This window comes from Mytilus galloprovincialis, chromosome 1 (genome assembly GCF_965363235.1).
Source record: "Mytilus galloprovincialis chromosome 1, xbMytGall1.hap1.1, whole genome shotgun sequence".
NCBI lineage: Eukaryota > Metazoa > Mollusca > Bivalvia > Mytilida > Mytilidae > Mytilus > Mytilus galloprovincialis.
In genome coordinates, this window is record NC_134838.1 from 94,602,507 (window position 1) to 94,618,330 (window position 15,824).

Sequence of the window (15,824 nt, forward strand, 5' to 3'; positions counted from 1 at the left end):
GGGGGGTTCCAATAACAGCAACACAGTAAATTAATTTGGCTTAAAACAGATAACAAGGAATTGAAAAGTGGTGATAACAGATAACAATAAATGAAATCTTAAAATCAGTCCGGTCCAGGACCAATACATTAGATCTTACTAGATAACTGGCCAAAGTTTTATGGACCTAGCTAGGCCTTAACAGAGACTAACATATATAAATATTCCTTTAACAAAAACAGGAACTAGTAATTTTGTTCAATTTAAGTTTTTCAGTTTTGAATGTACATGGATTTTTTGTACAAATTACATTTTTTTACATATTTTGGTACAAATCATAGGGCGGGTCTCATTGGGGAGGGAGTCTCATCCTATACCCCGCTTATTATTTAGTTAGAATCCCGTATCAAGCTTTTCGTTGCCATAATAGTAATTTCCTGTGTCCCGCCAGAATTTGTTTCCAGATTTTACGCTTAATTATTCGAATTTCATATGTTACGCTTAAAAAAAATCGACCAATCCAGGCATCCCTAGCCATATGTTTCGAGTCCTTTTTTTGTGATATTTATAATTGTCTGAATTTGCATATTTCGTATGTACGGGGATACTGTTCTTTGTACCCCCTGTGTACATGTATATTGAATTTGAATAACAAAAATGAAAACATATGGCCAAGGATAAATTATCTGGTGAGGATCATAATTAAAACAAAAATCTAGGGAATTCGATAGATCAATTTTTGGGCTTTTCTCTTTTTTTAATTTTTCAAGAAAATGAAGCCAGTGACACATTATATTTATTTAATATTTAGAGCACTTTTTCCTGAAAAGCAATTTTGATATAGAACAAACCATTGAAGCACAAATGTGTACAAAGTCAAAACATAAATTTTAATTTGCTAGAAAAATGTGTACAAAGTCAAAATACAAACTATAATTTTCATGATTTATACACATTTTTTACAAATTATAATTTGTACAACAATTGATCATCTAAAGACATTTTCACAGACAATGGAATTTATTACAAAGAATAATAATAATGTATACTGGAATGGTGCTTGGCCCGACTGATTTTTATATGTTTGTGAGATGTATGTTACTGGAATCCTTCTGCAAATACGTGACCTTCATATCACCATTGGAAAGATCTCAATAGTTATCAGAAGATGTGGTATGAGTGCCAATGAGACAACTCTCCATCCAAGTCACAATGTTCAATTATCTTCAATTTCTACTTAAGAGTCTCAGAATTGTTTTTCCTATATACCTTAATATTAAGGTATATAGGAAATTTTTGTCTGAGACAAATGCCTGTGTTAAGATTGGCTGTCAAAATGCTAACATTCCAATTTTCAATAACAGTTAATAGCATATACAATCTCACAATAACAGATAACAATAAAAATAATAGTCCTATAACAGCTAACAAGGAACAAGACAATAACAGCTAACAGCAAATATGTTTTCAGAATAACAGATAACAATTTTAAAGAATTAAATTACCCCATAACAGCATAACAGCGAAAACCCTTGCCCCCCCTCAACTAACATACTAACATGCTAATAATACAACCAATTTACATCCTTGGTGCAACAAAAACAATTAAAAATATCTTTCTTCCTAATTATACAGCCCACAGAGGGTATTTCACTGATTAACGTTACACAAATGAAAAAAGATAAAAGGCAAGAAAAAAAAAAACCAATGCAAATAAACTGTTACTTTTTAAATATTACAAATTGTTGTAGAGGGGGGAATAGGGGGTCTGTTAACATGTTAACAACACCTCGATTTTGGCAAAAACGGTTAACAAAAATTCAAAAATGCTGATAACAGTTAACAAAGTGAGTTGAAAACAGTTAACAGCTTTAATTGATCTCAGATAACAGTTAAACAACACCTTGAAAAGGTCCAAAATAGGTTTACATAAAAAGGTATTGTCCCCCCTCTTTGTATTAACTCTATTTTATACTCGGTAAATTTATATAACTACAATTAATTATCTGCTTATCAAGTTAAGTTTACAATGTAGCATTTCGGATATTGTGTTCTGGCAATACGCACAGCAAAAAATAAATTCAGTTAAAAAGAAATCCGAGTCCGATATATCAGAATAGGTAACAAAAGGAACTTATATTTCTCGTTTAAATTGTTTTACTTTGTCATATTGGGGCCTTTTATAGCTGACTATGCGGCATGGGCTTTGCTCATTGTTGAAGGCCGTACGATGACCTATAGTTGTTAATGTCTGTGTCATTTTTGTCTCTTGTATATTGTGGACAGTTGTCTCATTGGCTATCATACCACATCTTCTTTTTTATAAGCAAAATAACAATGCTAAATACATTAACAAGGAGTACAAGCAGTTACTGACAATGCCCGCTCCAGACATCAAATAAACTTATTAAAAGAATACGTCTTCATCATACGAAAATCAAGCACAATCCCTCCCATTAAAGGGTTTAGTATCAGAGCATCAAAAAATAGATGAGATGAACATAAACCGCGTATAATGCTAACAACTGGTTTCAGAATGATAAATGTGTTTATTTCCGATGCAAAGACACTATGAGTGAATTAATATTTATACAAAAAAATGCCATCTTTAATGACTTGACAACCGTATCGTACCGTATCCCTTCTGCAATTATCAATTCCAGATTTTGATTTTATCGGCAAAGGTTATAGTAGGTGAAAATTGTTTTCACTCATCTTCATTTATCATCAGTCTTTAAATAAGAAGATGCGGTATGAGTGCCAATGAGACATCTCTGTATCTAAGTCACAATATATAAATAGTTAACAATTATATAGATATAAGCAGATGTGGCATGGGTGTAATTTAGACAACTCTCCATCTAAGTCACAATTTGTAAATTAAACCATCATTTGTCAAAGAACGGCCTTCAACACGGAGCCTTGACTCACACCAAACAACAAGCTATAAAAGGTCCTAAAATGAAAATGACTAGTTTAAAACCATTCAAAAAGGACAACCAACGATCTAATCTATATAAACCGAGAATCGAGAAACACTTATGAACCACATCAACAAACAACAACCACTGAACAATAGGTTCCTGACACAGGCACTTGTCTCAGAAAAACAATCCTATATACCTTAATAATTCTCTGAGACAAGTGCCTGTGGTTCCTGACTTAGGACCAGTGCAAACAAATGCAGAGTTGTAACGTCTTAAACCTCACCCTAACCTGAACATATGATCTCACATCATAGATAAAAGTAAAATCACAAAAATACCAAACTCCGAAGAAAATTCGAATCTGCAGAAAAGTCCCTTACCAACGGCAAAATCAAAAGCTCAAACACATTAAACGAATGTACAACAATTGTCATATTCCTGACTTGTTTCAGGCATTGTCTTGTATAGAAAAGTCACAATATAAAATATCAATTGAATTAGGACAACTCAATCAAAAGACAACAAACAGTATACAAACCACAACGAGAGGACATTTGTACAAAAAAATGAACCGACACAAACAAACGGACCTCTCAGCATGGGTCACAACATTTACTGCTGAATGATTTGGTGAACCTGCTATATAAGTAATACAAAATGGTAAGCAGTTCCCACTCCTAACTCATTGGCACCCGTCGTGTTTCTTTTTACGAATACAAGTTCGGTGATAAGTCTATTTGATGGTAATTAAGCCATACACGAAGAAAGGGAGACTAGAAAGAGACTACGACAAATGCAACCGTTGAACGTATCCGTGTCTTATCTGTGAAATCCATATTTTGCATTAGTTAACCAAGTGGAATTGCCGAGAAAACAAGCTGTATTGTAGAGAAATATGAATTGTAGTTGAAAATCTGATTTCTTAACAAAAAACTTTATCATGAAAACCTAAAAACTAAAATGGGTATATATTAGATCGAGGTTAAGAGACATTATAATGTCATTATACGTAAACCATTATTTTGTTCAAACCGTAGCTGCTTAAGTTGAGTTTTCACCATCCCAATTTCATAAAAATAATTAATAGTCTGTTATAGATGCCAATGACACAACTCTACACTATAGAGACAAAATGACATAGAAGTAAAACAACTATAGATCACTGTACGGACTTCAATAATGAATAAAACTCATACCGCACTGTCAGCTATAACAGGTTCCGGATGTGTCACCATTTTTAGAATTTGTTGTAAACAGATGGTTGTTTAAAGTTTGACATGTTTCATACTCTGGGCGATTAAACCTTGGGATATATATTGTTGAAGACCATGTTTTTAGTAGTACTGAGTTTTTATCTCATGTAGGTCACAAATATTTCATTCAGAAAAGAGAAAGCAAAAAAAAAAAAAAAACAAGCTAGGCATTCCAAACGTGTTCTAGCCCCCAGGATCACGGGTACCAATTATGTCACCATTTATTTAGATACTTAAAGATTATCGTTGATTTATTCCCTATTGTCCCACTTTTTGAAATTTTAGAGTTCTGATTGTCTCACAAGTACGACGAAAATGAGAAAAGCATCGAGTTGAGATAACCAATGATAATCTGTTTATCGCTATTTTACCTATGGAGACGTTGTTAATTTTCTTGACAACGGCACGTGTTCCCTTATTTTCTAGCGAAAATTTTCATATAAGTCACTCGACTCCACTGACAAAGGAAATTATCAGTCAACAAGATCAATGGAAATACTCGTAAAATAGCGATTAATTGCAATATAAATACAGGCAATTATAATTAATTGAATAGAACTATTTTCATGTAAACATCTATTTCACTCAACATATTTGTACTCATTTATAACACAGTTCTTTTTAAGTATTTATTGTATTATAGAACAGATAACAGAAATACAAAACATCTATACAATATTGGAACTAAATATAAAGTAGAACTACATAAAGTCAAAATAGAACGGGTCGTCATCACTCCATTGGATCTTCCCTTTATATGCCAGTTTCACCTTGTTCGGTTTCTCCTGTGGGCATGTCTTGGCCGAATTCAGTGTTCTCATTTTCATTCATCTGTGGCATCATGTCAGATGGAGATGATCTAAAAATTAAATAAAGAAAGAAATAAAGAAATAACTGTAGTAATTATGGCTAGGAAGTTGATTGTAGTACAAATCTCAGGCTGATAGACCTGCAGTGTTTGTCACTGTTGTCAAGACTATTGTCAACTATGTAAATAACAGGTTTTACTAATAGAAGACCAGTTCAAGGGTAGGATCAAGAATCGAAATTGTTTGATCTGATGCAAAAATATCTTTTAAATAAATTCTTCAATGTATCTTTTGAATGTTAGTAAGAAACACTCAAGACTCGTTTTGACTTATTAAGGATTCTAAATACAATGTATATGTTTGAGAAGGCTTTATTATATACATGTTAACAATTGTTCCGCATTTATTACATTGCAGTTACCAAACCAACATTTACAAATCAACATAATTTCAAATCCTGTCCACTGATGTATGAATAAAATACATAAGTCAGTAAGATAATACTTAATTTATTATTATTTTAATTGCAACATACCCTTCATTTACAGGAAATTTCATGGCATGTTCACTGGCACAAAGCAGACATCTGCAGTAGCAACGTCCATGATAGATGACTGACATAAAATACCCACATTTTCTAAATGTGCAATGCGCTTTACATAATGAACCACAAGTAACTACACTCTCAGCCTGGTGAACTAAAACAAAAGAGCATAGATGTAACCAATTACAGCGCTTGAGCTTTGATAGGTAAAGGTTAAATTTCATATTTGTTAATATTTAATGGAACCGTTATCTCATGTATATCCACGCCGTAATTTTTCTTTTGACACAACTATTTAAGTTTTTGTCATGTAGAAACACTGACCACAAAAAGAATAGCACAAACTTGAAATATAAATAGTTATGGCCAAATATGACTAACATAGTATTTAGTCTATTAGGTAACACATGTATCTTTTGATCCTAAATTAATAGTTTAAACATTTCACTTAGTTTCTCTCGCTGAGATTAAAACATTGGTTTCCTTAGTTTCCATAGTTAACATACATTTATTTCTTTAGCCGCATTAAATTAATTGTGTTTTTTTAGAAGTCATTTAGTTATGATTTCGGCATCATGAACGTAAAATGGACAAAACCATAAAACATGGCTATATTTCCGACAGAAATAAGAATATTTTTCTTGTCTTTTTTTCGAGATGAAATTTTTAATACGGTATAACTTCATCAAATAGTTAGAAATATATAGAGCAATTTTACTTTGAATTTTTGTAAACATGATTATAATATAGAGATTTTTTAAGTTCATGTGAACTAGCGCAGCAAATAGATATCTGGTCATACCTGCTTTGTAATTTTCATAAAGGTGTCAGAATACCAGTCTAAAATCCTTATCTATTCAACCAAATTTTGCAACTTTTACAGCTAGCTTTCCAAATATTTATACCATAAGATTTACTTTATAAAAACAAGATATATCTTGAATTGTAAATGTATCATCTTTTTTATGTCAATTTTCAAATGTGTAGCAAAATACTGCCGTTTAAAAGTCAAGTCTTAAATAAAAGATCCCTGGTTTTCGGAAAGTCTTAAGTAAGTATAATATGCAAACGCAACAAGACCATAACATTTCACTCTGGTTTTAAAACATTTAATATTACTTTAAATAAAAGTAACAACATACCTGCAATAATTGCTACAAGAGCAATAGCCAGAATAATTGCTGCCTTCATATTGGATCAAAATTAGATATTGGTCTGAAATGGAAAGAGATGTAACATCATTGACATAAATATGAGAAGGTATGGAATTAAAAGGGCGAGCGCTAAGAATATGTAATATTAACACAATAAACTTTAGGGAAGTATTAAATACGAAAATTCCGCGATATATATCTTTATTTTTATATTTGAATATCTAGATCTATATAAGCATCACTGCAAAAATCAGGACAAATATGACACCACTGCTAGAGTGTTATTCATTTAGAATCAGATTTCTTAATAATAAACTTAGCAGCTGTTCATTGAAATCTGCATGTTCAATTTGTTACTGGTGCTAGTGCTGAATTATTGAAAACTTGAAAAATAAGACATAAAAAGAATATTTCTAAAGATTGTCACTTTTTGATTATTATGATTTAAATACAGTGATATAGTTTGAAGTTAACAAAGCTACATACCTTATACCTTCAGCTAGTCAACAGGCTGTTTATTTATTATTTTTTTTTTTACAAATTATCAGTTTTTATAACATTTGATCCAGAAATGACAGTTCCGTAGGAGGATGTTGGTTTGTGCAACTAAATTGCGTCTTATTTTTACTGTATTATGTACGAAATCTAGGGCGTTTAAATTACAAGTATATCTCAGAATAACCACATTAGAAATAAACATTGAAAATAGAAAAGACAACACGAACGAGGCAAAAACAGGGACAAATACTTGGATCCCATGCGACATACGTCTTACTTTAAGTATTATCCTATTCTTATGTCAAAATACGCCCCTAGCAACATTTTCAAATTTGATGAAGTAAGAAGACACGAATGGACGATGAAAGGAATAAGTCAAGAAAAATCAGTTGGCCAGTTTTAAGAAAAACAATACCGACATGACATAGATTCAAAGCTAAAGACTAAGCAACACAAATACCACTGACGCCGTCAATTCATCTTTATGATTATTTGTAAGTGCTTTCTAAAAATACCCCATGATTAAAGATGATGACGAGACACATATAGATTTTCGAAGTTTATTGTGTGATCTTCATTTTATTTAATGTAATAAATCATTTCAATGAGATAGCGGCCAAACTACAAACAAACTCCAAATTCACGAATTGAGACCAGTATTGTCGACAGATCACCGTTTATAATAATAAATTAACTGGTAACAAAATTGTTTGAGTTTTTGAAATACTAAGGCTTTTCTACCCTAGGAATTTTTGGTCCCCAATGCTCTTCACTTCGTACTTTATTTGACCTTTTAACATTTTTGATTCGAGCGTCACTGATGAGTCTTTTGTAGACGAAACGTGCGTCTGGCGTAAATATTAAACTTCAATTCTGGTATATATGATGAGTTTATTTATTCATGCATCACTCTCATAAGATTCTATAGGCATCAAGTTTAAAGATATATTTAAAATGTAAGTCAGATTAAGGAGAATATTTTTTGTAGCCAAATGTTTCATAAATTGAATACAGACCGATGTATTATTAATAGGAGTTTCATTTGAATATTTAAATATGGTATTTTTATGCAATTCATTAAATTTTTGCAAAGAACAAAAAAACCCTGAAGATATCGGTCTGGCCTATAATTAAGAACGCCAGACTCACGTTTGATCTATATACATAAAATTTACAAGTGGCGCTCGACTCATCGCCAGGTATGCCAACTCAAAACAGTAGTCGAAGAGTGTTTTAAAGCAATCATTCAAAAAGTTGTGACCGAAATGGATACGACCATCTATGCATGAAGGAAGACCAATCTAAACGACTCGAATAATTTTAATAAATTGTGAACTGCAGAATATGACCGTAATAATTAAATCTCGTATTTGTTTACTTGTTAGTTGTTATATGACATTTGAGGTTATGATTAAATAAGTTTCCGAACAGGGGAAATACATGTTGCTGAACAAATTAACTGTATCCGCAAAAGTAAATATGTAGTTTATCAACCTTGTATTGTAATGATCCTTTTATCTAAATAAGGATGGACAGATTACTTCTGTTAGATGTAATTTATTAATGGGATTGGAAGTGTGTATTTCAAAACTCAGTTTCTTAAACCAATTTGTCATAAATATCTTGTGAAAGGAATACTAGTTATATGTCATTATCACACAATGAAACAGATTGCTCTCAGTTATATGCCAAACTAGGTCTTTCCACTCGCCTGCTTTTGGTTTTTTTTTTAAACAAATATCCGAGAAGCGGCGCACATTTAAGGACATTGGAGTCGACTAACTTAACCGTAAATTATACAATTAAAAATTAGAACACAAACAATAGGTGTATAAGCAAAGACCCATCGAAACAACATCTGATAAACAAATTTAATAATACTTTTAGATATTTGGATGATAATTTGGCTCTCAATAATGACGACTTCAGTATGATATTAATGAAATTTATCCTGTTGAACTTACTTTAAATAAAGCTAATACTAACAATGACCACTGCCCTTTCCTCGATCTTGATATCTATATCATTAACGGAAAGCTGAATACTAAAATTTATGAAAAAAGAGATGATTTTTCATTTCCTATCGTTAATTATCCATTTTTAGATGGTGACGTTCCCTTGTCACCATCTTACGGTGTTTATATATCTCAACTTGTACGATTCGCTCGTGTATGTAACAATGTTTTAGATATTAACGAGAGAAATTTATGTATTACTGAAAAATTATTACACCAGGGTTTTCGATATCACAAACTAGTCAAAACATTTACTAAATTTTATCATCGGTATAAGGACATCATTCGTAAATATAGCTCAACATGCAGACTTCTTATACGTTCAGGTATTTCACATCCAATTTTTTATGGAAATATTCTTTATAAAGCACAAAGGTGTCAGTATTCACCTCAAAAACTAACAAAACCTTTGAATAGACTTATTAAGAAGGGATATAGTTACGATACTGTTGTCAGGTCATTAAAGATTGCATATTTTGGCGTTAATATTGATTCACTGATAAGGTCTTTGCATCGGAACTAAACACATTTATTCTAAAAACCCAGTTGTTGGCATGACACGGGTTATGAGCTTCTCATATATGTTATGATGGTATGATACTAAACCCCTAACGGGAAGGATTGTTCCTGATGTTCATATGATGAAATCATAATCTTTCAGTTAGTTTAATTGAAGTCTGGAGCTGGCATGTCAGTTAACTGCTAGTAGTCTGTTGTTATTTATGTATTATTGTCATTTTGTTTATTTTCTTTGGTTACATCTTCTGACATCAGACTCGGACTTCTCTTGAACTGAATTTTAATGTGCGTATTTTTATGCGTTTACTTTTCTACATTGGCTAGAGGTATAGGGGGAGGGTTGAGATCTCACAAACATGTTTAACTCCGCCGCATTTTTGCGCCTGTCCCAAGTCAGGAGCCTCTTGCCTTTGTTAGTCTTGTATTATTTTTAATTTTAGTTTCTTGTGTACAATTTGGAAATTAGTATGGCGTTCATTATCACTGAACTAGCATATATTTGTTTAGGGGCCAGCTGAAGGACGCCTCCTTGTGCGGGAATTTCTCGCTACATTGAAGACCTGTTGGTGACCTTCTGCTGTTGTTTTTTTCTATGGTCGGGTTGTTGTCTCTTTGGCATATTCCCCATTTCCATTCTCAATTTTAATATTACTTTTGTTTTATATTTATGTCTTCACGCTAGAAACTAAGAAAATATATGATATTTTGGAGATGATCATCAATTCTTCAATTTATAGTTTGAACTAGATTTAACATATTCTAAAATTCGTATGAATTGAAATTCACTGCGTATAAAAATATATAATTGGAATTGGACAATATCGTGTCTTTCAAACATAATCAGACAGCTACAGTTATAACAATGTAGGACGACATGACTATATACCACCAGTTTAAAGATCAAACATCGTATTCAGTTCTAACTTTGCTTTGTCTTAAAATTATATGTAAATGTTTTTCCAAATATGAATATTATTTGAATGTTATCTAAAGAGTCAAATGGTACAGTAATACTGAAACAACCAGCAAAATTTCTACGTGTCATGTTAAACAATAGATGTGTATCCATCTATGAAAGATTAAGGAGTTGAAGATTCTTGGTGTTTTGATCTTAAAAAGAATAATTCATTTTATGCCCGCCAAAAATGAATTTTAAGAATGAAAAACGTTTCCAGTATTAATCAATATCTACCAGTGATTTAAAGAAGGAAAATGTGTCGTGTACTCTTTAAAATAAAGCCCCCAAACAGTATTTGTAACTGAACTTTCAAAAGAATGATTTTCATGTTTCATTTTCTCATTTGTTTTTCTTCAAAACACTGAATCGGACGTCAAAGTCCAAGTTTCCAACAAATTGTACAAATTCGCAAATTAAACGTTTGATTCCTATATTTAAATGTATAATTATAACAGCAATGTATGCGAAAATACAAACTTTCAATCCTGGTATCTATAAAGAGTTTATTTACAACCACTGGGTCGATGCCACTACTGGTGCAGTTGTTATTTCTCCGAGGGTATCACCAGCACTTCTGTGTTGACATGAAATATCATTGATATGGTCATAATTATATAGTCACTGTTTACAAAACTTTGACTTTTGAAATATTTAGGCTTTCCTACCTCAGGAATAGACTACCTCAGCTGTATTTGGTAAAACTTTTAGGAATTTTATATCCTCAATGCACTTCAACTTCGTACTTTATTCGGCCTTTTTAACTTTTTTTTTATTCGAACGTCACTGACGAGTCTTTTTTTTAGACGAAACGCGCGCCTGGCCCAAATACAAAATTTCAATCCTGGTATTTATTATGAGTTTAAATATAACTGCTTTATTATCCCATTATATACAAGCTATCACGTTTATGTATCATTACTTGTCATTCTGTTGCCGTACATAACTAGCTATCATGAACGTCGTCCGTTGAAAGGGGTCTCTTGAAATGTAAAATCGTTCGAAATCACCATATTCTCTACCTTAAAAATGAAAATTTTATTTTTGCTACCGTTCAAAAATATTGATAATTAATAGTTATCCATCTACACACATAAGCATTTTGAACATGATACGGTGTTTATCATTGTTTTGCTTAAACTTGTGTTAAATTTTGTATCACAAATATGTTTCCCCTCCCTGAATATGATTTTACAGTCCGTACTTTTGTTATAACTTCTCTTTAGTTTGTTGATCGATAGTTAAAGGGGGAGGACTGAGAAATGATAAAAAAGTTTAGCTCAACTTTTATTTTGCTGTATGGTATATTTTTTTGGAATGGGAATTTATCAATCAGATCTTTAATTGATTGTATCTGTCTAATTTATTGGTAACTATTTATATACCCTTGACGATTTACACTTTGTCATATTATAAAGGTCACTATGTATTGTTGGAAGCTGTATAATCTCCTCAATATATTACTTTTATTTTTCGTTCGGTTGCTGTCTCATTGATGCAACAATTACTTTATTTAAATTGGAAACACAAGGAAAAAAAACCCACCTAGAAATCATAAAAGTGAGTTCGCTTCCAGGATGTATTTTCATGGGCACCAACTATGTTATCAGTTATTTAGATACATTGCAATATAAATAAAGGCAACAGTAGTATGATCTAGTATACCACTGTATCGAAGGTCATAAACCGATTGAGAGAAAACAAATCCGGTTTACCAACTAAAACTGAGATAAACACATCAAATATAAGAGGAAAGCAACAAACAACAGAAACACTAAAAAACAGGCTATTGATACTATTAGTTAAATCTACTCTTTCCATGTTATCAATTATAAATTAAGCAACGATACACATTTCTATTTAAGTTTTTATTCAGATAAGAGCTACAATTTTAGAAATCAAAAACACCTCTTAAACAATTAAAAATACATTGAAGAATTGTATAATGTCAAACAGAACGGGTCATTTTCACTTCTGAGAATCATTGGATCATCTCTTTAAATGCCAGTTTCACCTTGTTCGGTTTCTCCTGTGGGCATGTCCTGACCGAATTCAGTGTTCTCATTTTCATTCATCTGTGGCATCATGTCAGATGGAGATGATCTAAAAACAAAAACAAAATTAATACTTAAAATGTGTTTTACATTATGTTAAGAAGTTGATTGAAGGTTGGTTGACAGTTCTTAAGTATCTCTTTCACTGTTATTAAGAAAAAAAAATCAACCAAATTTATTGTAAGTTAAGCTATCCAGATATAGATATTATTATATGGCATGTTTAGAAGAGATGTTAAAAAGTCGGAATTGTTTTTATCTAACGTAAGATTATAAAAAAAATGAGTCTTTCATATTTTGTTTTTTTAAATCAGCGTACGGTATAATATTTAGACTCGTTTGGACTAATTACGGGTGCTCAATCCACTACATATGTTTTTAAACGACTTACACTTGTATATGTTAGCGGTATGCTCTTTATGTTACACGTTGTTAGCCAATTAACATCTGAAATCAACCTGAACATAAAATCCTATCCAATTATGTAAGAAATATATTGACCACTATACAAGAGCAAGACAAAAACACAAAACAAATCATTATTTCAATTGCAAGTTCAACATACCCTTCATTTTCAGGGAATTTCATGGAATGCTCACTGGAACAACGAAGACATTTGCAGTAGCAACGCCCTCTGTATAGGACTGATACATAATATCCACAGCGTCTTGCTCTACAATGGCCTTTACATCTGGAAGCACAACTTGCCTCTGCCTCATGAACTGAAACATAAAAATAATTGTAATGCGTTAATAGTAAATATAGGAATTCGTTAATTGCTATTTTGTCATTTTATTCAGCACTAAGTTTTTAAGTAATTTTCATTGAAAACATAAAACTGACAACAAAAAGAATAGCAAAAACTTAAAGGGAGAATATTAATGACTGAATATGGTGAAATAGTCGGAATTCAAAGATATCTCCGGAGATCACATTAATAAATATTATTTTGATAAGAATAATTGTTAATCTAAACCTAAATTTAAGATGAAACTTTGAGACAATACCAATGCTCTTGGCAAAACTGAGAAATGGGTAAATCTTCATAATCATGCTGTTGTAGGGTCTGTTTTGATTCAATACTAATACCGGTAGTTTGAATCTAAAAAGTTGTTTTACTCGCTGAGATAAAAAACAAAACAAAACAAAAACAACATTGTTTTCCATTATCCTACGTTTTTATTTTTATGCGTCTCTGGTCTTTTTTTTTTACAGAAATCAACGTGTTGGTCATGATTTTGACATCACATACGTCAGGGACGGATTCAGTAATTTTAAAAGGAGGGGGGCTCCTAACATAGGATAAGGGGGGGGGGTTCAACCACATGTCCCCATTCGAATGCATTGATCGTCCAGAAAAAAGGGGGGTTGCAACCCCCGGAACCTCCACCCTGAATCCGCCACTGTACGTAAAATGAACAAAACCATAAAACATAGGTATATATTTTATTCATTTTTAAGACGAAATATTAAATACGCTATAATTGATCACATGCATTTTTAAACTTCTTGCTTATTGATGAAACAGTCAGAAATATAAATCATTTTAACTGGAAATATTTGTGAACTTGGTTAAGATATAGAGATTTAGTAAATGTCACGTGATCTATCAAGTTAAATAATATTAAGGGAATTGATCATTCGTCTCAACTCGGCCGATTCCGTACCCTCATTTAACAGAAGGAGAGTAGCGGATTCCACCGGGGATTGCCGAATGGGGAATTGATCATACCTATTTTGTAAATTTTGTAAAAGCTAATTTTAAAATCCCTTAAAAGCTAAATGTCTCCATTGGGACACAAATACTTTACCGAAGTCGTTCTGAGAGAGAGTAAGCCAACGTAGAAAGGACATTTTAATTTGCATTTGAAACATTTAAATGACTTTAAATTATAGTAACAAAATGTTGTACATACCTGCAAGAATTGCTACAAGAGCGATAGCCAGAATAACTGCTGCCTTCATATTGGATCAAAAATAGATATTGGTCTGAAATGAAAAGGATTGTAACATTATTGACATACACATGAGAAGGTATGCAATGAAAAAGGAAAACACCAAAAAAATATAAAATATTAACACATTTAAACTTTTGGGTAGTATCAAATACGGAAGTTTGACATATCTGGCGTTAAAAAAATTTACGGTAAAAATTACAGCACTTTATTTTTATTTTGGTTTGAAAGCATCACTGAAAAAATAAGAAACATTTTTAACCCCACTGCGAGAGTGTTATTCATTAAGGGTGTAGATAAATAAATATAGCAGAAATACATTAAAAATATGCATGTTTTTATTAATTTTTGAAATAATTTTGATTTATTGAAAAGGTAAGACATAATACGTCTATTTCTAAAGATCGTCGTTTTGATTATTTTGATTTGAATACAGTGATACAATTTTTATTTAAAAAATTACTTACCTTATGTGTATGATTCAGATAGTCAGCAGGCTGTCAAAGTAAATTGATAAATTAGCAGTTTTTATAACATTTGATTTTGAAATGACAATTCCGTCGGAGGGAAGTAGGTTTTGTAAAACGGATTTGCGTCTTGTTTTTCTATGTTAAACCTGTGTTATGTCGGAAATATAAGGCGTTTACAAAAAATAGGTATCGGAAGATTTGGTATGAACAATTCTTCATCCCAGTTACAATTTGTAAAAAGTAAACCATTATAGGTCAAAGTAGGTCTTCAACACGGAGCCTTGTAAACCATTTAAACAGAACGACCTTTGGTCAAATCTATATTAAAAAAAGATAAACACTTATGAACCAAACCAACAAACGACAACCAGTATACAACAGGTTTCTGATTTAGGACCGGTGCAAACCATTATGCAACTGGTTTAAACTTTTCAACAGGCGCTAACATTCACTCTAACATGAAATAGTAGTGTAACATTACAACATAGAAAGACACACTATAACATATAAATTGAAATGGCTTATCTCAATCAAAACACTTATTAACAAAAACAAGTAAACTAACACTGACCATATAGATTTATGACACAACTTAGATAAAATAATAATAAAAAAAGGGGGAGATGTCAAACAATATCAGAAAATACAACTTTAACAATGGACGAAATAGCGTTAAATAAACCCCATTATAT

The 15,824-nt window shown here is 31.7% G+C and overlaps 2 protein-coding genes across 2 annotated transcripts; both read right to left on the reverse strand.

Annotated features, from left to right (window-relative positions):
• Window positions 1-4,774: 4,774 nt before the first annotated feature.
• LOC143045516 (uncharacterized) lies at window positions 4,775-7,282 on the reverse strand. Its single transcript, XM_076218078.1, has 4 exons — window positions 7,153-7,282; window positions 6,655-6,727; window positions 5,504-5,666; window positions 4,775-5,018 (listed from the first exon to the last, which is right to left on the reverse strand). The coding sequence occupies exons 2-4, from the start codon at window positions 6,701-6,703 to the stop codon at window positions 4,913-4,915; spliced, it is 318 nt and encodes a 105-aa protein (XP_076074193.1). The 5' UTR covers window positions 6,704-6,727; window positions 7,153-7,282; the 3' UTR covers window positions 4,775-4,912.
• Window positions 7,283-12,506: 5,224 nt separating this feature from the next.
• On the reverse strand, window positions 12,507-15,266 carry LOC143045520 (uncharacterized). Its single transcript, XM_076218091.1, has 4 exons — window positions 15,130-15,266; window positions 14,624-14,696; window positions 13,273-13,429; window positions 12,507-12,756 (listed from the first exon to the last, which is right to left on the reverse strand). The coding sequence occupies exons 2-4, from the start codon at window positions 14,670-14,672 to the stop codon at window positions 12,651-12,653; spliced, it is 312 nt and encodes a 103-aa protein (XP_076074206.1). The 5' UTR covers window positions 14,673-14,696; window positions 15,130-15,266; the 3' UTR covers window positions 12,507-12,650.
• Between the last annotated feature and the right edge of the window lie 558 nt (window positions 15,267-15,824).